This window comes from Equus asinus, chromosome 21 (genome assembly GCF_041296235.1).
Source record: "Equus asinus isolate D_3611 breed Donkey chromosome 21, EquAss-T2T_v2, whole genome shotgun sequence".
NCBI lineage: Eukaryota > Metazoa > Chordata > Mammalia > Perissodactyla > Equidae > Equus > Equus asinus.
This window is the reverse complement of record NC_091810.1, coordinates 28,972,088-28,995,085: the sequence shown is the minus strand read 5'-3', so window position 1 is coordinate 28,995,085 and position 22,998 is coordinate 28,972,088. Positions and strand designations below refer to the sequence as shown.

General features: G+C 38.4%; 1 protein-coding gene across 3 annotated transcripts in view; it reads left to right on the top strand.

Annotated features, from left to right (window-relative positions):
- The window catches only part of PPP4R2 (protein phosphatase 4 regulatory subunit 2), a 51,037-nt gene extending 39,703 nt beyond the window's left edge, over window positions 1-11,334 (top strand). For all 3 annotated transcript variants that reach the window (XM_044754271.2, XM_044754272.2, XM_044754273.2), the window contains 6 exons: window positions 2,936-3,029; window positions 4,818-4,855; window positions 5,713-5,787; window positions 6,046-6,189; window positions 6,886-7,175; window positions 7,430-11,334. In XM_044754271.2, coding sequence (XP_044610206.1) covers window positions 2,936-3,029; window positions 4,818-4,855; window positions 5,713-5,787; window positions 6,046-6,189; window positions 6,886-7,175; window positions 7,430-7,749 — 961 coding nt within the window. In that variant the 3' untranslated portion in view covers window positions 7,750-11,334. The remainder of the gene's footprint in view (window positions 1-2,935; window positions 3,030-4,817; window positions 4,856-5,712; window positions 5,788-6,045; window positions 6,190-6,885; window positions 7,176-7,429) is intronic.
- The last annotated feature ends 11,664 nt before the right edge of the window (window positions 11,335-22,998 follow it).

Genomic DNA, 22,998 nt, shown 5'->3' with positions numbered 1-22,998 from the left:
CATGTATTTTATTTGAAACAACGAAGAATACTTTTCTACTAAGTTATTTATTTTACAGTGTACCTCTGCTAATGAACATCCTTCCTCCATTCTCCAAAATTTGGGGATTCTGGTTCAGACTTTTCATTGAGAGTGGGTGGTATGCATTTTTTCTTCTTAGCACATGTGTCTTTGGCCACATTTTTATTGGAAAAAGCCTTAATATTTTCAGGAGTTAAATAAACTATTTTATGTGCTGTGTCCAATGGAAGAGTAATAGCAGGCAAACTGTCATAGAGTTGTACCAGGGCTTCATGTTGGATTTGTTTATCTGATTTATTCTTATGCTTCCTTTTAAAGACCTACCTCAAATTAAGCTTCATGCTTGCTTCCCTGGCATATAGTTTATTCTGTTGTTATAGCACTGTGTACACAATTTTATTAGCATTTGTTTTTGTATTTGTAATTATTTACATGTCTATCTGCTTGGCTATTAAGTTTTTCTAGCTTTATAGTAGGTTCTCATATTTATATAAAAGGTTAAAAAATACAAACTGTAAAGAGACCTTTTAATGCAGTTCTCAAAATTATATTAGTATTTTCAGTGGTTACTTTTATTTACCAGTAATGTTTTATTCATGAATTTTAGCCTGTCCATTGAGGAAGGGAAGTGTTGTGTGACATTTTAGTGCCATCTATTGGACACTTGGTAAAATGACTTTAAAATCTGTTGAAAATGTCTAAGACAGTAAGTAAACTGATTTTATCATTGGCTATTATTTCTATTACACGCTATGCAACGTAGTGCAGTTTTTCCCCTAAAAGCAGTATTAATTTTCACCAACACATACAGTGTTAATAATTGGCACAGTTCCTAAAGAAAATTAGCCAAATCATATACTGTAAACATTGTTAAATAGAAGTTACTCATCTTTTAAAGGTAATTTTAATTTAAGAGAAAATACTAGTTTTTGGTGTTTTTTGAAAGAAATTTAGTTAGAGGAAGAGACATAAGTAGACAATATCTGTTTAAGTATTTGCCTGTTAGGTACTGTTTGAATATTCTTAACACTAGCTGCTATTTTTGAATAAATTATAAACTTTTAATTACAGAATCACTGTGAGGTAATTAATGAGGAAATAGCATAGGTGGTGTGTGTGTGTAAGGTTTGGAGAGTAGTGAGCGAGAAGAAGGGCTGTGGTGCAGGTACACCACTAATACTCTGAAATCACGTTGTTCACATAAAGTACATATTGAACATAATGTATGTGAAGAGATCCTGCCCTTAAGAAGCTTTCAAATATGAACAAAGACAATTTGGAAAGTAATGTTGTTTATTATATATGTAGTTTGGAAAAGTGCTTAAATTTTTTTTTCAACGGAGTTAACAGCTGTCTTGCATATTAGCTGTGGGTTTCCAAGTATGAATTGTCTCTATAGGAATGAACAAAACGGATGTGTTAGCTTACTGTTTCACTGTTAGTAATGTTGTTAGCGTGCCTTGTGCTTCTCTCATCCATTTTAAAAAATTCTTAGTTTTGACAGTATACTTCACTCTGAATAGATTTTCAAAAGCAAGGAAGAGAGTATTTTTTCTCAGAAACCCAAAGGAATTTCCTATAACTGTCATGATGAACATCAAAGAAGTTATGTATTTCTAACTGCGTCTGGATATTTGTGATATCAGGCAAACATTTCATCTTTAGTTAGTGCCCAGTCTTTTGTCAGAACGATAGTTTTCTGACTTTTAGGTTTTGATGCTACCTGAGAATTCTCAAGATTGATTCTTGGTCTCTCAAATAAGTAAAATGTTTGTTTTTATATGAATAACATTTACTTTTTACCTTTTCAAAATTTGTTATAAATCTTATACTGACTTTGTAAGAACATAATAATACTGATGCTAAGAATATAAGAACTAAATGTAGGTTTTCCAATTAGAAAATAAAGTTATGATTTTAATATGTGTGGTATAGTGGAAAGGAGAACATAGGATTTGAAATTAGAGAAACTAGGTTTGAGTCCTGGCAGTGTTACTCAGTAGCTGCTTTACCTTGTGTGGGGGGAGAGTGTTTTGTCAAACTGCCTATAATCTAGTAAAGAACTTTGCGAATGCTAACTCTGATAATTTCAGGCTTTGTAATTCTCTTTCTAAGAAGAATAGATTGCATGGCACATACTTAGTCTGAAGTTTGTGTTTGTACTTTTACCTGCATTTGTCCTATCTAATCTCATGTTTGCTGTTCTGATTGTAATTCTGAGGAACGCTAACAGTATGTGAGATCATTTTTATATTTATGAAATGATTTTAGTTCCAGCTTAGGTCACTTTTGTATTTGCTGTCATCAAATGAACATTTGATTACGGTTGACGTATTTGGTAAAGTAAGGGAAAGTAAGGAGCTTTGAGTATGTTTGTTGTGATGAAACGTAGATTGTATATAAAGTTGTAATTATGGAGCAAAGACGTATTTATAATACTTTTCATTGGAATCATTTGTCTTATTTTGTCCAGTAACAAAGTGTTTGTAGTTTTATTTGAACACTGGAAAGAAGTCTTTGTATGCAAGAGAATACTTGAGGAAAAGTTTCTGTATTAAAATAACTTTATTATTATTTGTATTCTTTCGCTTGTAAACTTAAAATTGAATCTTCAGAATTGAGAATGTTGAAATTTTTTCTTGGTCAGTTTTGAAGCTTTTTGTTAGTTTTGATGTTCTTTTTTATTTTTAAGGCAAGGAAGAGAAAATTGTTTTCTTGTTAAATAAAAAGACAGGTGTGCTTATTCTCTTGCCTGTTTTTAAGTGACTCAGCCATTCATTCCCCTATTGTAGCATTTCCTTTTATAGGTTAACACATGGGTGACTAGATAAAGCTTTAAATAGCAAGTTTAATAATGTTGCTAATTCTCTTGATAATTAATGACCTCAAACTATAAAATTATATTCTTTTGCAGTATCCCTTTTACTATTCAGCGACTATGTGAATTGCTAACAGATCCAAGGAGAAACTATACAGGAACAGACAAATTTCTCAGAGGAGTAGAAAAGGTATTTATTTTATCATTGGAATTATATTAAACCTAGCATAATAGATTTCAGAGAAGAACATTGAGTAAGATCTGGTTCAGGCACCTTTTGTTGAAAGAGGTTTTCTCAGCCTACCTGAAGTTTTTCCTAAATTATTTTCCGAGTTGTGTTCTAAGTTTGAAGGAGAGATTTTAATAGGAGGGGCAGAGGAGGGCTTGTGATCAGTTAAGTTTGGGGAAAAGCAGATTATTGTTTCTTGGAAATTCATTGTATACCTCAATATTATTAAAGGTTCTATGGAGTTTTATAGTTGACATTTTAACTTTAATAGAGTGTTTTGCACACTTGTTAACCCACAGAATTCACTTATTTGGTTCTGGAATTGAGGGACAAAACTTTGGTAAAACACTGATGCACATCATTTAAATTAGATACTGAGAGAGATACGGGTCAGATTTAAGAATGAGAGAGGGCCAGCCCCCGTGGCCTAGTGGTTAAGTTCAGTGCACTCTGCTTCAGTGGCCCAGGTTCAGTTCCCAGGCATGGAGCTACACCACTCATCTGTCAGTGACCATGCTGTGGTGACGGCTCAACATACAAAAAGAGAAAGATTGGCCAACGGTGTTAGCTTGGGGTGAAACTTCTCAGCAAAAAAAGAGAGAATGAGGGAAGCATTAGGTTTTTTGTGAGTGAGGGGGATGTTAGTAATGAGGAAAGGGCATTCTGAACAAAGGAAACAACGTGGTGAACAAAGACATTGAGGTGTTTGAGGGAATGAAAAGTAAGAAGTTTACTTGTCTGGAATGAAGAACTAATGAAGGAGCCCCATGGGAACCAAGATTGGACCAATGGGTTGCTAATTCTCTCAGCTGGTGATTGAACCTAAAACAGAGTCCAGTGTTCATTTTAAGGTTCTAATTCAAATTCAATTTATTTTACCCTTGGAGCAGGAATCCAGACTATTTAGTGATTTGCAGTAGACCTTAGGGCCTTGCTGGATTACTATGTTTTGCTGAGCTTCCCTGCCCTCAGTTTAATGAGATTTCTGAAGGGCAAGGAATTGAGATGGTTCATCAGTACTTATTTCTCAGCTCAGGGACTTTAATAAGTACACTTTGGTGGCCTTTGGATGGAGAGGCAGTGTTACAGTAGTCCTATCAGGGGTGGCCCTGCCTTCAAATCAGGGCTGCAGTGTTTCATAGTTGGACAACCATGGACCAGTTACTTAACCCAAAGTCTCAGTTTCCTCATCTGTAAAATGTGGATAATAATAGGGTGTGAGGGGGAGTAAATGTAAAGCACTTACTCTGGCACGTAGCAAACTTTGAGTGGTTGTTGACAATAAAGTTTTTACCAGGATGATTATATTATAAAAAAGGTTTGAGTCTCTTTCCTTGGGGTATATATTGCTACACATCAAGCCTTGGATTGGGTACTGCTCCATCATACTTGGCCTAAATACTACAATCTCTAAATATCTCGATGATTCAATCTAAAATGAGAGAGTATGGTTCCACTCTATTACATATAATGATGTGAAGGCTTCAGATTAACTAGAGTAAAAAAAATAAGACTGGGAAAAAAATAAATGGTTTAGTAGGATATTAGATTTTGATCTTTTGTTATTGTTTTAGTTTTTCTTGTTTGATTGGAAGTTTTCATTTTTAACCTTTATTTTCAGTTTTAGTAAAATTGGAATAAATGGAAACTTAACCTATCAGGGTGATTTTTAAGAAATTAAAACAAATGATTCAACTTTATGTTGTAGTACTTTTCCTCATATTAAATCACCAATTTTCATTATTGCAGAATGTGATGGTTGTTAGCTGTGTTTATCCTTCTTCAGAGTAAGTATTGAGATTTTTCTGTTCCTGGTATATTGTACTTATTACATCGTTTCTAATATGTTAGTCTTAAAATAGGTTGCATTTATTTTATATGTAATTAAAAGGGATAACATTGATAAGTACTTGTGAATCTATTAACCAGTCCCCAGAGTAGAATATTACTGGTAATATTACTTATATGTTTTTGTAGTAAAGAGATTTGGATTAAAGAGATTGGTGATTTACTGTAATCTTAACATTGTTGGATTCATGTACTGTTGGAGCGCTCAGGGCCCTGGGATCCCATCCTAGGTACCTTTCCAGGGCATCTCTAGGGCATAACTCCTAGGTTTGGAAAGCTGCTTGATGACGTTCCTCTTCATGATGGAAAAGTATTTCCAGTTGTCAAAATTTATGTAGCAAGTTAAGATGTCAGTTTAGGGCATAGTCCTTGTCACTGTTGACATTTTGTTATGAGTGGATATCCTGGAAAGAATTACAGGAGGTTTAGCAGTGTCCTCGCCTCTACCCACTGGATGCCAGTAGTGTGCCTCTCTTGCCCTGAAAAATGTCTTCAGACTTGCCAAATGTCCCCGGGGGATACAGGGTTGGGGAAGGGTGGTTGTGAGAAAGTTGTTGCCCCCCCTTTAGAAACATTGGTTTAAGGTTAAAATATCTCAGATTTCATAGACAATAGCGGTGAAATTGTTTTTAGAACTCTTTCAAGAATAAGATACTGAGATAATTCCATAATTATGTTATTTCTCAAAGAAGTCATTTTCTTTGGTTCTGTGAGAGTGAAAGATCTTACAGACTTGTGATTCTTAATCAAAATTGAAGTAAAGCATCGATAACAATGTTTTATTCTTTGCTCATAGGAAAAACAATTCTAATAGTTTAAATCGAATGAATGGTGTTATGTTTCCTGGAAATTCACCAAGTTATACTGAGAGGTGAGATTATTGATTTTTAATATCCTAAGAGTTTGCATTTTCCTAATTTTGAGTAGCAGGTTCAATAGATTTTTTAAAAAATTGGACATTTTTAAGGAGTGTATAGGATATAGTAAACAGAATTAGTTAATTTAGTAACCCACGGATCTGAAAGTCAAAATTTCAGCAAAAACTTCGGTGATGTGTTCATGTAAACAACCTTGGGAGGGATGACTTTTTACAAAAATGGGAAAATGATGTTCATTTATCTTACCGTAGGTCTAATATAAATGGGCCTGGAACACCTAGGCCACTTAATCGACCAAAGGTTTCTTTGTCAGTCCCCATGACAACAAATGGCTTGCCTGAGAGCACAGACAGCAAAGAGTCAAACTTAGAGCAAAATGAGGACAAAAATCACAGGTTTGTATGTGATTTATATTTAATAACAGAAAATGTTTTCATGTTTTGTAAAATGTTAACATTGATTGATGGTTTTTAGCACTCATTTACAGTTTAGAATTGTTTTGAGGGATAGAACAAGGTTTTGTTGTGGTTATAGGAGCTATGGCTTCTGTTTGCAGCATTAGTACATGCTGACGATGGATATAGAAAAGGCTTAAAATTGCTAATTTGGGGAGATCCTATTTATAGTAGACTCTTAAGAAAGTATAGTTGTCATGATACCTTTAATTTCTGGTTTTTGGAAGTTACTTGAAAAGGGAAAAGCTATTTGTAAATGAGTTGAAATTTTGTAAGTAATTTCTCATTGTAGATCATAAAAAGAAACCTTATATCCCATCTCAAAAAGAGAAAGTCTTAAAGAAAGACCATGTATGTCCATATGGAAGACTTATTGTTTTATTATAAAAGGACATGTTTAACTTACTGATGATTTGAACAGAAAGGTCATATGACTTGCTGACTAGTCCTAGTGGAGAATATTCATTAAGCAGTTGACGTTTCCTCAAAATTATTCTTTTGTGTTTTTCTTTGCCCAGATGTTACAATTTAACTTTGACAGTGAAATACAATTAAAAAAATTTAGACCTTAAAAATGAGAATGTAGAAGTTGAAGAAAACAATTTTATTAATGACGCTTTAAAAAAACATTTACAGTGACTCTGCGACATCTGAATCAGAAGGTTCCTCAGTGAGCCCTATAAAAAATAAACATCCAGATGAAGATGCTGTGGAAGCGGAGGGGCACGAGGTAAAAAGACTCAGGTTTGACAAAGAAAGTGAAGTCAGAGAGATGGCCAGTCAAACATCTGCCAGTGAAATTTCTTCAGTTATGGTAGAAGGAACAGAAGCATCATCTTCATCTCAGGATAAAGATAAAGAAAGTAGTTGTACCAGGCAGCACTGTACTGAAGAGGATGAAGAAGAGGATGAAGAGGAAGAAGAAGGTATTTAGAGACCATCTGTAAAAGGGTGGAGTAAGGAGATCCTCAAATTCTTGTACTTCATTTTTGCGTGAAAGAATTTAACATAATGGAACTCCTTATAATTCTGATGTTGGGCTTTTCTCCTACCTGTATGTAGTTGCTGCTGAGTTTCAGGGGATATGATTTGAACTGTAGAATATCAGAATTCATGAAACTTAACTGTGGAGGTATTTTGAAAATAAAATTTAACTACAACAACATTTGCTTATTTTTAGAGTCTTTTATGACATCAAGAGAAATGATCCCAGAAAGAAAAAATCAAGAAAAAGAATCTGATGATGCCTTAACTGTGAATGAAGAGACTTCTGAGGAAAGTAATCAGATGGAGGAATCTGATCTGACTCAAGCTGAGAAAGATTTATGTTCTGAAGGTAGTGAAAATACAGGCTCTGTAAGTAGTGGTTCTGATTGCCATGAAACAGAAGCATTAGTGGGATCCAATTCCAGTAAAACTGGAGAGATTCTCTCAGAATCATCCATGGAAAATGATGACGAAGCCACAGAAGTCACAGATGAACCAATGGAACAAGACTAACTATTTAGAAACGTTTAGATGCAGTATTTTACATACAGTTCTGGTTTTACACTGTATAAAACTTTTATGTAATAAAGTGGACCTTTAGTTTTACAAGAGAAGCAGGTTGTAAAATAAAGTACTTTATGGGATAAATCCTGAAAGAGTTGTACATGTAAGAACTGTGAATATCAGCTCCTCTGGGTCCTGCTTACCGCTGACTTTTTTTTGGTCTGGTCAAATCAGTGGTTTGTGTATAGATTTTTTTTTTTTAAATTTAGAATTAAAGTTTTTAAACTGGAAGGTAATAATTATAATTTTGAAAACCTTTTGGAGATTATCACGTTTAGTTGATATATATGCAAGAAAGCTTTTTGTCTTGTCCCTTTCTGACAGCTCTAGCAGTTTTCATATTTTGGTCATAGTTTCAACATTTTAACATGTGAATTATAGGGTTTCATGCTGGTTTCCAGATTTTATTGTTTGACTATGTACAATGGAACTTTAAGTCATATATACATATATATATATTATTCTAAGGGGGGAAATGTTATATTTTTCTGTTTCTATAAGAGATGAATACAGTGGATACTTTTTCTATTGATAATGATTGAGTTCACCTCTTTCAGAAGACAGTTTCTTTCTCTTCTGAGTAATTCAAATAAAATCTGGCCCTTGTGAAACCCTGGAAATCTTAAGTCTGTTGAAATACCAGGTTAAACACATTCCAAGAGATCTGTTCAAACTAAAATTCTTTTGTATACTTCTGAGGTGCCTGAGAAAAAGACTTCATTATTTATGAGAAAATGTGCTTTATCTTGGAAATTGTGTTCAAATGTAGCTTACTGTTTTGTAGAATGAATGCTCATAAAAGCTGATGTGAGACCATCTCAGAAGAACTGGGCGGGTCCTTGACCTTTCGCTTGCTTTTCTGAACATTGTGAATATTACACATTTCTTTCTAAATTATTCTAGAGTATGCAAATGTCAATGATATGAAACACCACTGTACTGGAAGATTAATATATTACTTTAGTAATGTACCAGAGCTGAATGACTGAAGCTTTAGGGTGCATAGAAACCACCATAATTTGTATGACATTTTGAAGTGAATTAAATATTTTTGAACATGCTTCTTCGACAGCCAGTGTTATATTTTTCAGATCAACACAAAGCACAATGATTACTCTAAACTCAATATTTTCAAATTCACATATTTAAAGTCATGCAAGCTGCAACTTCCCTGTCAAAATTACTGGCTGCCAAATTTATACTTGTTTCTTCAGCTGTACCTTTTGATATTTAGAATTTTTAAATTTCTGTAAAGTAGATTTTGTAGAATGTAATGTGTTCACTGCCTTTGTGAAGCGGTATATAATTGTATAATTTCTGTGTGTAAACTGAATGCTTGGGCTTTCAATACAGTATTCATATAAAGCAATAAATATTAATGTTATGAAATATTTGAGTACATTTTTATCAAAATAGAATCCCTTTTTTAGTTTCAGATACCTGAAGTACACAGATGAACTTATAAAACTGATGCAAACATTTTCTGACACTGTATCATATGCTTTGGGGTGATTTGGGCGGCAACCACAAGTTTTGCATTTTGTTTTGACTACTTAAATTACTATAACTAAAAATACCAAAATGATTTGGCTCCATTTATGTTTGTAGGGTAATATACTACTGACTGACTTGACTGCCAGGTTCACAGCAGCTGGATGATATATTTATGAATATGTCTAATAGTTGAAATAAAAACTGAATATTGATTTATTGTACCCAAGAGGGGAGAAAAATCACACATTGTAAATTTTTTTTTAAATTTTGCAAAAAATGTTAAAATGAAGCAAATTTTAAATGTGACATTCATTTCTGGTGACCTATTACTTGACTTTGTTGAGGGATATTTTTGCCAATGAGAACAGATTTTAAACATTTTAAGTTTAGAAATTTTGAAATTTTCTTTAGAATATTTATGAAATTGTTGTCAATAAACCTTTTCTTTCAGATCTTGTGACCTTTTGATATTTTTTATTTTAATTGTGCCATGGACCATTTGTAAACAAATCGATTTACTTTTGTTGGTTATAAGTTGAAGATTTAGCATCATGACTTTAAGGTCTGTGGTTTTATTTGTAAACTTGCAATTGCTCTTTTTGCAAGGGCAAAAGTATTTCTTTATTAAATAAAGTACAATAATGGTGAATGTACCAAAATGCCATCACTTAACTCTATGAGAGATCTGCATTTTAATCTATAGTTTAATAGTTTTAATATTTATTAGCTATTCATATGTTGATCATAGATCAAACTTGTTGCTGTTTATACAGATAATTGTAGAATGCTCATGGAATATCTTCTTTAGGATAGGTGGAACCCTTCTGTAGTTAAACTGGGAAACCTTGTTGAGCTGGTTGAAGATAGTGATGCCCATTTGAAAGTAAATTTACGCAGGTATGAATAGGTGCACTCATAGAGACTTTGCTTCAGGAAAATGTCAGTTCTAACGATAACTGATAGAGATGTGAATTTTTTAAAAGGCTGATTTTAGGCACATTTTGTTAACATACATCAGCAGAGTCATATTAGAAGATCTGAATGAACAATCACGACCTCAGTGATTAAAAATATTATTTTCCTTTTTGGCCTTGAGCAGATTGTTTACCTGTTAGACTCTAGACTCTGAACCCAGCATATAAAAAGAATTCGAAATGCTGATGACGCAAGTGAGACTATATATGTAAAATGTTTTTAGCACTTTTCCCTTTTAAAAAGTAAAAACAGATTATCCTCGTGTATTTTAAAAATATCTTTTCAGTTCTGAAAATGTAGCAGGAATGGAAAAAGTACTGAAAAATGTCATATTTTAAATGTTGGTTATTAGATCAATTGAACTGACCTGCTTAGGATTTCCTGTAACTACACCTTTCAGAAGTGTGGACGGAGCAGTGGAATTGCCCATTAGGGAACAGTAAGCCCCTGCCTTGGAAAGGCATCCCACAAATCCTGGGCCAGAAGGTATGGCCTGTTGAAACATGGAGGTTCAGGTTTTTTGTTTTACGATGTAGATAGGCATGTATTTATGCATTTTTGCATTTGTAAAATCAGCAATTTTTCAAGTAATGTAAATGTAATATACTAGTTTACTTAAAAAGGTACTTGGGCAGAATCTAAAGCTGCTACAGTGTTTGATTATGAGAAATGTAACTTGTGGTAAGGATGAAAATGCAACTTGTTAGAACCAAAGGAAATAAAAATTTTGGGTAGTGTTTCAAATTGTCTTTTGAACAGGAGTTTCTTAAATACATTGGTTTTGATCAAATGAAACTCAGTTCTCTCTTGAGATTTGTGCTAATCGTAAAATGGATGAATGCAAAAACACCTTGTAATTTAATATGGAATTATTATAATTAGGTTTACTGGATTATTAGCCTAATAAGAATGCTAGTATGTATTGGTTAGAATACATCTTAATATTTCACATAAATTCAGTACACTTTCTTCAGAATTTTCTTTTATTTCAACTTGGAGCCTAGATTACTTTGCCAAATAAATGTATTATTTTCATAATGCAATAAAATATAAATTAGAATAATATCTTTATGTGTGGAATTACTTTATTTGCTGTCATAGTTCACACTCCCTCGGCTTCCCCCTCCCCACTCACCTCAGATAGTTCAGGATCCACAAGCATTTCCTCATCTATAGGGAGGAAAGCTTAATGCATGACTTTATTATAGCTCTGTTTCTTAAGTGATAACAGGGTATTTCTGCAAAGAGGGTGCGTCCGAGTTGAACGGACAATTGATTTTTTGCTGGGCAACTCAAACCTGGTATCTGGCAGATAGCAGCTAGATTCTGTTCAATTCTGGGTTCTCGTTCTTAATACACATTACTGCACAGTAGGTGATAGTAGATAGTAGCATCTGTAGCTCTGAACTCAGGAGATAGTACGTGCTAATCAGCATTGTTTCTGAATGTAAGTATTTGTGGGTTTCAGTTTCTCATTTAATCTCTAACTTATACCCACTTTATTTTTTACTAAATGATATAGCTAGGACTGAGTTTTGGGTTGATGATACGAAGACTGGTTCTTCCACTGACTACGAAGAAGATGCACAGTCTCAGGCTGCTTGCCTGTTGAGAATGAAGAGTAGTACACTATTCCCTTGTCTTCCAGCAGTTTCAGGACAACAGACATTTTTTTAGTTTAAAATCAACAGTAGAGTTTGTGGTCTTTGGATTTATTTGTAAACTTTCAGGGTTTTCCTTTCCAAAGGCAATGCATTTTTTTTTTTAACTAAAAATAATGACAGAAAAAGTGCCAGCCGTTCCTTGTGTCCTGGTCTGCAGACTCCACTGTTGAATCCTTTTTTAACCTTACAAGCTGGCCTTGTGTTTGGCAAATGGTAATAGAAATCAAGTGAGCGTTGTGCATGCTGTCTACACAATCCACTTTAGATTCTTGTTTTACCGATCATGTGACTACTTTCTGCCTGCTTGAAGGGTGCAGAGTTCATCCCTGAAGCCTTTCTTGGCTGCTTGGTTTGTGGAGTTGGGAGCAGTACATGCTGTCGGATGTCCTTGACAGGAAATCCATGGGCAGTTAGTCCGCGAATCACCAGGACATGTGCATCCCAGTGACAGGAGACTTCTGTGTCAGTGAACAAACCAAGGCCTGCTCTAGATACGGTATGACGGGACTTGATATTTGTTCAATAATGCTTGCGTCAAGAAATCCTCGCAGTTGAATATAGGCTTTTAATTCTGCTTATATTTGCTGAGACTTGGAGGAGGAAATAGGTGGTCAGTAACTTGGCTGTTTTCCTTTCGGATCATACTGTTTCTTTGCCTTGCTTGCAATACTGCAGAATGGAAGGGTTAAGTTTAGTCGTTGGTGACTAACAGTTCCCATGTGCATTTAGGAACACACATAATCTCCCACTTTAAACCTGACTGGGTTCCTAAAATTAAGTGGTTGGAATTTAGAATACAGTTTTCTTATATAAATTATTAGAAATACAGGTAGCTTTCAGGCCATTATACACGAAGCTGTTTAGTTTTTAATGTGAGTGAATTATAACTTAAGCATCTATAATGTTTAAATTGAAAGATGTGGACCAGTTTCTAAAGTGAGTTTGTCAAAAATGCCTCTGCCACAGTTGTGGCCGTGTGAATGCGAACTCCACTGGGTGAGGTGTGTCAGGGAGGATCCAACAGCTCTCCAGGTGTGTCACTTATTTTAAAGTCGGGGGTTATAGATTGAGCACAAACTACTAAATACATGTTAATATTTGATGATCCAAAATGCAGTAGGATTTGCAGTGCCTTGTCATTATGATGTTTTCGTATTGTATTAACTATTGGAAGTGTGTTACAGATAGAGGAGGTGTAGATAAGTTTCCAGTTTATTTCATAGTTTCTTCTAAAAAGTAATAGACCACAGAAAGGATTCCAGGTGCTTGAGTGTTCAGTTTGAATTCCATGTAATGTGTAACCATAAATGCATTCAAATCAAATTTCACTTATTCTGACAAATGGAAAGAAGAGGTACACACGATGTACAGATGCTGAAAGTACTTGTTTCTTGTTAGGTGGCAACTTGTATGAGTTGCTCTGTATTTAGGGGGCTCAAAGACTAGACTCGGTCCATGTCTGACCTGTGAGGAATTCAGTCACCTTTGGAGAACAATAAGCAATGCAAGTTTTTAACTAAAGGTGGCACGTGACTTGAAGAGGTACACAGGAGAGAGACATGAGTCTGGGAAGGCTTCTCAGATGAGGTGAGGGTCAGTTTGGCTTTGAGAGAGGAGCAGGATAATGAGGGAGGGAGCATGGTGGAATGGGCAGAGGAGAGGAGTGGGGGTTGAAATCACGGGTTCAACCACAGCTTCACCTGGCCCCAGCCGAGGTGCCTGGGCTAAGTTACAGTGTTTCTTTGAGCCTTGGTTTCCTCATTTAGAAAGTTGGGGACGGGCCGGCTCCGTGGCCCAGTGGTTAAGTTCGTGAGCTCTGCTGGGGCGGCCCAGGGTTCAGATCCTGGGCACGGACATGGCACTGCTCGTCAGGCCACGTTGAAGCGGCGGCCCACATCCCACAACTAGAAGGACGTGCAACTAAGCTATGCAACTGTGTCTAGGGGGCGTTTGGGGAGATAAAAGCAGGAAAAAAAAAAAAAAGATTGGCAACAGTTGTTAGCCCAGGTGCCAATCTTTTTAAAAAAAAAAAAAAAGTGGGGAAAAAACAGTATACCTGGTAGGATTGTTGGAGCATTCAATGTAATTATCTGGTCCAGGACCTGACATTTCTTTTAAAGAGGAAAGACGTGGAGGGGAAAATATGTGTTGACCTTAGGGAAGAACACAGTTCTACTGGAATGAGAGTCAAGGTTTCGGTCGTGGTCAATACCAGGGTAACACAGCGAGCACTAATGGAGCACTTCATGCTCCACGTTATCCTTAGCACGTGTCACGCATTACCTCATTTAACCTTCCCATCAACCCTAGGGGGTGCTTACTATTATCCCCATTTTCCAGATGAGATCTTTGAGGTAAAGAAAGGCAGCTTGCCCTGGGACCCTTCGAAAGTGCCAAGTCGGAATGAGAGTTAGGGGCTCTGACAGCAAAGCCCATTGGTTCTTAGCCGCTATGCTTAGGTGCTGTCTAGTCTTGGAAGGCTGTAGAATTAGGGCGAGGGCAGCAGGGAGGAAGCCATTCCAGGCATCCGGAGGCTCAGAGCCACCCAGACTTGCCTACATTCAGGTACATCAAAGGCTTTGTCAGGCTCAAACCCGAGCTCCCAGTTTCGCACTCTGTGTACTTCACCATCTAGCTTCACCTTATTTTTTCTACCACCCATGTTTTTCCAGCTAGACATTTTGAGTACATGATCTATTTTTAAAATTTATTTTAAAAATTATGGGGCTGGCCCCGTGGTGTAGTAAAGTTCTGCACGCTCTACTTCAGTGGCCCAGGTTCACAGGTTTGGATCCCAGGCACAGACCTACACCACTTGTCAGTCATGCTGTGGCAGCAACCTGCATATGAAGTAGAGGAAGACTGGCACAGATGTTAGCTCAAGGCTAGTCTTCCTCAGGGGGAAAAAAAAAAGGTAATGCACACCTGGCAAAAATTCAAATAGAACAAAATCGTATCAGACTGTTTCTGTCCTACTACCCTTGCTTCCAAAAGCCCTCAGTTATACCCTCCGCCTCAAGCCCCAGGCACGTGCTCTTACCAGGGGGGCATAGTGTTTGAGAGCAAGGATTCTGGGCCAGAGTCCCTGGGTTTGAATTCCAGCTCTGCCTTTTGGTGGCTGTGTGATCTCTGCATGTCTGTAAGATAAGGCTGAGGTACCCAGCTCATAGGGCTGTTATGAGGATTAACCATTAGAAAAGGGTCTGGCAGATAGCACTACATGCATTTGACTTCAAAAAACAGCATTTTGAAGAAATGTATCTTTCCAAAGGTAATGTTAGACTGTTACAAGCACGTCACTCCCTCTCCCCTGCCTGTCTCCATTGAGACGCAGCTGCCTTCTTTTCTTCCCTGCGTAATGTATTTTTGTGATGATTCTGCGTCACTACGTGGAAGCCCACCCCAGTCATTTCAACAGCTGCTTAGTATTTCAGTGTATAGATGAACCGAAATTTATTTAACCAGCTCCCCTTTAAGCGACCTGGTGATGTTTTGACTTTGCTTGGTGGCCATTGCTTGCTCGGTTTGAGCAGTTTGACACAGGGGCATTTAAAATCAGCCTCCCCCAGGAAAAACTAAACTAAACTAAACAAGCCATTGAACGTTACCCCTTAAAGAATTATTAAGTAACGTGTGAGATCTCTCGCCCCTGGGGATGTGGTGGAGGGGAGGATGGGGAATCATCTCTCAGGCAAACCACACACTATATTTCAAGCGATCTAAAATTGTAAGATACACTGTTATTTCAGCTCAAGTAAGAAACTAAGTCGCCCATTGAAACGTGACACATGCTTAGTGATAGTCCTGCATGGTGCGTGGGCCGGTCAGGACAGTCTCTCCTGGCGTGACAACTTCACATCTTCTGACGAATTTTGCAGTTTCTCTCGTTTGCACCGCTTTCGCTTGTGATGGGGGATCCGGCAGTTAAATGAAACAGCTTCACTTCTTTGCGGCGTTTCCCTTTATAGGCCCTGCAAAACTCTTGGTTGCTGCTTGGCAAGAAAATAGGGAATTTCAGTCACTCCGACAAGGAATGCCTTGCTTTAGTAATGTCAGACTTATTCCTTGCTGCTCTGTTTCCACAACTTTTGAGACGTGATAACTCTTTTTTCTTTGGAGAGACATAAATTTTTGTCTCAATGGGGAATCGTAGTGTAAGCCTTTTAGAGAGATTTTCAGTGGCGATTAATTTCAATACATATTCTGTACGAGCCACGCACAGAGCTCAGTTCGAGTGACAGCTGTATGAACAGTGGTGACCACTTTGCACAGGCTCTTGCAGTGGCCACAGCTGCCACTGGCCGACGGTGACTGAGATGCATGCAGGTTTCGGAGAAGATAAAACAAGCCTGCTGGAATCAAACATCTCAGAAAGAGTCATCAGTCGATCCGGGAGGTGACCTGCTCCTTTGTTCGTCCAAATGTATTTATTCAGGGACTTCTTGTCAGCCTGGGTCTGGGGTTATGGCAATTAATGAAGACAAACAAGATAAGTCGAAATATATGTAAGACAGTGATAAGTGCTCTGGACCAAAATCAAGCAGGGAGGAGGGTGGGGAGTGGGGGAGGGTTGTCCTATTTTAAATAGGGTGTCTCTGAAATGACATTCTATGTTGAGCGTGGCCATGTGCCCCCCAGAGGCTCTGCTCCGTTGAAGGCGTCTTGAATGGGGTCTAATTCTTCCCTCTTTCTCATACCCATGCACTTCCAATTAATAACTAGATTTAGCTTCTTAATAATGGAACTTAATTGTTTTCCATTTGCACCGAAGCCGATATTCAGAGGATTCATTTTTCAGTGTGTGAAAATATACACATTTATGACCGTGCAGTCATGTTGTCTACCTACTCCCCCACTCCCACCCCCACCCAGATATTCTTATGAGCCTGGGACATTGCTCAATGAAAGCTTGTCTAAACGAAGGAGTGAGACCATTTTTTTAATTAGATTCTTTTGAATCGTTAAAATGTCAAGATGACAAAAATGTTGCTCCCACCCATGTCCCCATTCCCCTTCCCCCAACCCTCTATAGTGAACCATTTTTGTTAGTTTCTTGCTTCTTCTTGCAGTGTTTCCTGATGCAAATACAAGCAAATTAAAATATATAGTCTTATTTCCCTGTCCTACCCAAAGGTACCACACTAAACACTGTCGTGCTCCTTGTTCTTTATAAGATCCTGGCACTCACCCCACACCCAGCAGAGACCACCCTCATTCTTTCTTTACTGTATCTCGTAGGGCGAGGTGTGCTTGTTTTCAGTCTTCTGCTGGCCTAGTAAGGCTTCAGGGAATACCCTGTGAACAGGTCATTTGGTTCATGCACAGCAGTGTCTGTGGGGTGGATTCCCAGAAGTGGGATCCTGAGTCAAGCTGCGTCAGTAATTTGGGTAGTTCCTGGAAAATTCTCCTTTGTAAGGGTTATGCCATTTTGTCCTCCCACCAGCCATGTGTGAGGGTGCCTTTTTCCCATGGTCTCACCTACGGTGTGGGTCTCTCACGTGTTTCTGTGACCTCTCAGTTCATGTCCTTCGCCCATTTTCCTGTTGGACTGTTCGTCTTCTTCTTTAGAATTTCCAGGAACTCTTTATACATTATGGAAATTAACCCTTACTCTGTGATACCAGTTACAATCATTTTTTTATCCAGTTGGTCTTTTTCCTTTGGTCTTTGCATGGGAAAAAAAACAACCATAAGCAAAAGAATTCTTTTTCTCTAGTTAGTTGAATTCATGAGGTTTTTCTTTTCCTGGTTGTAGATTTAAATTTTAAATTTATTTTTAGAAAGGCTTCCTCTATTTTAACTTACAGGGTTTCATTTCTTGCATGGAATATTTGGTCCCCCTGGAGTTTATCTGAGGTGGAGTGTGAGGTTGGAACCTAAGTGTCTTTATGGCCCAACATCATTTATTAAAAAGTTCTTTTTAGGGGCTGGCCCCGTGGCCGAGTGGTTAAGTTTGCGCGCTCCGCTGCAGGCGGCCCAGTGTTTCGTTAGTTCGAATCCTGGGCGCGGACATGGCACTGCTCATCAAACCACGCTGAGGCAGCGTCCCACATGCCACAACTAGAAGAACCCACAACGAAGAATACACAACTATGTACCGGGGGGCTTTGGGGAGAAAAAGGAAAAAATAAAATTAAAAAAAAAAAAAAAAGTTCTTTTTAATCTTTATCAGCCAATTTGACATGCTGCCCTTATCACATAGTATGTTTCTGGGTGTATTTCTGGACGTTCTACTTTGCTCTGTTCTATCTGTCCGTGCATGGGCTGCTAGTACATGGTCTTAGTTGCTAATGTTTTAGTGTATTTCAATTTCTAGTACAGCTGATTCTCCTCATTGCTCTCCTTTTTCTGGGTTTTTCACACCTGACCATGCTTGTTTGTTTTTTCACATGAACTTTTCCCCCCAGCTTTACTGAGATATAATTGACATATAACATTGTATAAGTTTATGGTGTGGACCGTGTTGATTTGATACATTTATATATTGAAAGTTACCACTGCAGCCTTAGCTGATATCTCCATCCCATCACAGAATTACCGTTTTTTTTGTCATGAGAACATTTCAGATCTTCTCTCTTACCAACATTCAAATATATTTATTATACTGTATTCTTAGCTATATCATATGAACTTTAGAGTCAGCTTGTGTGGTTCCAGAAAAATGATTCATTGGTACTTTAATTCAATCATAATTCAAATTAACTATGGAAGAATTGGCATCTTTACGATGTTGGATCTTTCTATCAAGAAACCTAGTATGTCTTCTGTTCACGTTCATTTCTGTGACTTCAAAGAAATTGCAAATTTCCTCATATAGGCCTGCACGTGTTTCTTAAATTTGCTCCCAGTGCGTTATCTGTTTCATTTTGTAACTCATGGGTGGGCAAACTACAGGCCCACTGCCTGTTTTTGTATGGCTGGCGAGGTAAAAATGGTTTTACATTTTTAATGGTTGAAAAAAAATATTTGTGACAAGTGAAAAATTATTTGCAATTCAAGTTTCAGTGTCTGTAATAAAGTTTTATTGGAGCATAGCCACACCCATTCCTTTATGCATCGTCTACAGTTCCTTTCTCACTATGAGGGCAGAGTTGAACAGTTGTGACAAAGACCATATGGCCCACAAAGCTGAAAATATTTACTATGTGACTCTGCAGAAAAAATCTGCCAACCTCTGCTCTAAGGGGTTGTTTTTATTTATTTATTTGTTTATTTGAGGAAGATGAGCCCTGAGCTAACATCCATACCCATCTTCCTCTACTTTATATGCGGGACACCTGCCACAGCATAGCTTGATGAGCAGTGTGTAGGTCCGTGCCCAGGATACGAACCGGCGAACCCTGGGCCTCCAAATTGGAATGTGCGAACTTAACCGCTGTGCCACCGGGCCAGCCTAATGGGTTGTTTTCAATGCATACTTAGTCCTCTAAGTCTGTAATCTCATAGCTAGCCTGCTCTTACTTCTGACAATTTAGAACCTAAACAAGGTTGAGGGAAAATTAGAAGAAAAACAGACTTGAAAGGCTTCTACCAATAATTGAAACACCCAGAATTGGTCTAACGGAGAAATAACCTATGACACCATTGACAAAAGATTTCAAGTCTGTTTTCTCTTCCAGGTGAAAGTTGCTTTCTTCCTTGAAATGGATTATTTCTTGCGAGAGGTGCAGAATCTCCTTTGGGGAAAAGAGGGAAAAAGTCAAATTACCCAGCCACGTGACCTCCTCACAGAGGAGAAACAACACATCCCCTTGGAGCTACATCCACCATGTTTTCATCGTCAGTTGTGGCCCAGTGTAGGCAGAGCCGTCCGAGTTGGCATCAGCCAGATGCCTGAGTCAGGGGTTCCCATACTGGGAGGACTGACCCTGTCTTTGCTTTTGTCAAGACTTCACCCAGTCTGCTCTTCTCTTTGTGAAGGCCTTGAGGACACAGCTGGCTGCTCACATGTCCTTCCTGAGGACATCTCTCCTCCTCCCACGTCAGTTCCGCCTTCTCATTCAGGAGTTGGAATCTCAGGTCCTAACCTGGTTTTTCTGAATGGGATATTAATCTTGATCTGGAACAGAAACAGATGAGTTTGTTTGGCCTATACTGTACATCTCCGTTTATGACAGCTCGTAAAACTTTGTAACAAGACTTAATTCCTCTAGAATTTTTCCATGGTCGTGTGTATAAACAAATCTGAAAAACATTTTTCTGTGTTGAGTCTCCAAAAGCCACAGGCTCTCTAGTGTTGTGGGTTCACTGTCTCCTTTCAGCCATTCCTCACCCTGTTCCTAGGGCTGGTACCCACCTGTGTTGAAGTTTTCAGTGGGTTTTGAAGAAATGCAGAAATTAAGGACAAGGTGGAAAATTTTTTTGTGTAACTAAATGGATGCGATGTGTAGAATAGATCATTATTCTGAGATTGTCTTTCCTCCTTTTGCAGTGTTAAAATCTCCTTTCTTTTATGAAATGAGGGAGGTAGTAGTTTAGAGTTGGTGGTGTGTTCATGTCTAATTGGTAAAATAAAACATTGAAAACCCTTGGTTGGGCCTCTTGGCAGATTGTTGATTGATACCCCAGAGCCATTATCGTTCCCTCTCTCCTTGCCTGCCTTTACTGTGGAGGCTGGAAAGGGACCACTGGACCCCCAGCTGCTAGGGTCAACCATGTGCCACCGCTCTGGCCAATGACCCGAAGGCAGAAGTCCACAGGTCCTCTGTTCTTTGCTCTGTACCCTTTGCCTTTCTCTTCTCTCCCCTGACCTCCTCTTCCTTCGTGTAATCTGACCCAAGTCTTGAAGGAAACAGAGCCTTCTTCCCTGAGGAGACCAGCCTGAGGGGGGAAACCAGCACGTGAGGCTTGGCCAAGCAGAAAGCAGAAATATACTGGTGAAGAAAATCCGAAAGTTTAGGCACCACACCTTGGCTTTAGCAAGTGATGGATCTGCCAAGTAGCATCTTACAAGCCTTGGCCACACAATCTTTTGGTCGATAGAAAGCTGAAATTAAATTTTGCTGGCGTGATCTTCCAGTAAATTCTAGGGGTATCAGTTGTTGTTGTAACTCTTGTCTTGTTTATGGAGAGATACCTTTAAAGCAGGAGGTGAGCTTTCTGCACCCCCATCTCTCTCCCCACCCAGCAAACGTTGCATCAAGCAGGCTCTGGCTGTTCTTTGAAACCTGAACATCGTTCACTGATTTCGAAAGCATTTTGAAGATGATTTCATTTCCGCCACTGACTTGATGTTGATGTCAACAAAATCTTAAAATAGGTCCTTCAATACATCTCGATGCTCTGTGGTAGGAATGTCTGAAGCGAATGGCAGTTATCAAGGGGTTATACTTTTCATGAATTAATTTGAATGAAAAACTACTGAAATCTTTCCCGGCATCTCTTGAGGAATTCCAACAGGAACTTGATTCATAATCCATAGCAACAGAGAGACATTTCTTTTTAAATTGACACTCAGAAGGGGCATTTCTCAAGTCAGACCACCCGTCCAGCCTGGGCATGTGAAACAAATGGTCATTTGTGTAGCCATTTCAGCATCCGTATGGATCAGGTGATTTAGATTTACTGTTCCTGACCCTCACCACCTGGAAATAGGAACTGTTATTATTTTTATTGTGGAGATTTAAAAAAAAAGGTGGCTCAGAGAGGTGGATGAATCTCTCTAATAACACACAGGTAGTTAAACATCAAAAGAGGCTCTCTGATGTCAAAGCCTCAGTTTTCCTTTTGGCCTCAACCCTACGTAAGGGCCATTTATAACATTTATCTGCATGTTTGACAACCTGTTCTTATTCCCCCCTCTCCCTGCTTCTTCCAAATTCATCAAAGTATCTCGTTTACAGTTTTACTGAAGGTCAAAAGTTCCCTTTAAAGGTCATGACTATCTAAGAAGTTGATGGAGTGTGAATGGCCCTCCTCACCCCTTCCAACTCCTTATCAGCCTTGTCTGGAGATTCCATCACAGAGGAAATCCTTCTAAAGGCTGTAATTTACTGGAGTTTCAGATTTCCTCGGTTGATGCTTATAGTCGTTGATCTATATACACTTTCACTCAACCCTGATAAGAGAACTTAGAAAGAAGCATATTTGAGTAAATACGGTGCTTTTTAAAGCTCCTATTAACTGGACGAAGTTCTGCAGCTTGTTATGATTTGTTATTATTATTGTTACGAATGTTGTCCCAGCATTTCGTTTTCCAAGCCTGCTCCCCGAAGGGCGTGCCACCATTGAGCGAGCAGATCTTGGGGCGACGGACGAGACTGAGAGGCAGGGCCTCGCGTCTTGCACCGACTCCTCTGGGTCCCTCTCCCATTTTCCATCCACTTTAACGCGGAGCAGAAGCACGGCCTCGTGGTGCCACCTTGTGGTCATGCGTTTAGTTGCAAGACGGTGATGGCGTTTTTCTTTAAAAATTAAAATAAAGAAAAAGAGAAGGAAAAAAGGTCCTGCATATGTTTTTAGTCAGCAGCAAGTTTTGAGATGTGACAGTCCTGTCAAAACAAAACAATTCAACAAACTCCAAAGTAACCACAACAGAAGATGTGTAGACACATTTGGGAGCCTTGCCGACAGAGCCTTGCATGGAATGTGCCAGAAACATTTGGAAGGACAAACAATACGAGCCGACAGGGAAACGGGGCACGTCACACTCAGGTGTGTGGCGATTAGGACAGGGACCCAGAAGAGACCCAGCTGAGACATGGAGACAGAGCATTAATGAAAGGGCAGACAGCACTTCAGTGCTCAATTTTCCGCTGCTGGAAGCCATTTGCTGCCCATTTTTTAAGAACGCAAGTTCTTGGTTCCTTCCTTTATCCATTTATCCAGGCACGAATGAGACAGTGTCCCTGTCTTCACCCAGCTTACCTTTCAGAACAGGGAGACAGGAGATAAACACACAAGGAGACAAGTGAACAACCTCATTCCAGAAGGTGAAAAGTCCTGTGGAGACAAGCAAACGCCATGATGAGAAGGAGCTAGAAATTGAGAGCAATGAGAGGAACGGGGGACAAAGGGAGAGGAAAGTTCTCCATGGAGAAATGGAGAAATCCTGGGTACATACTGA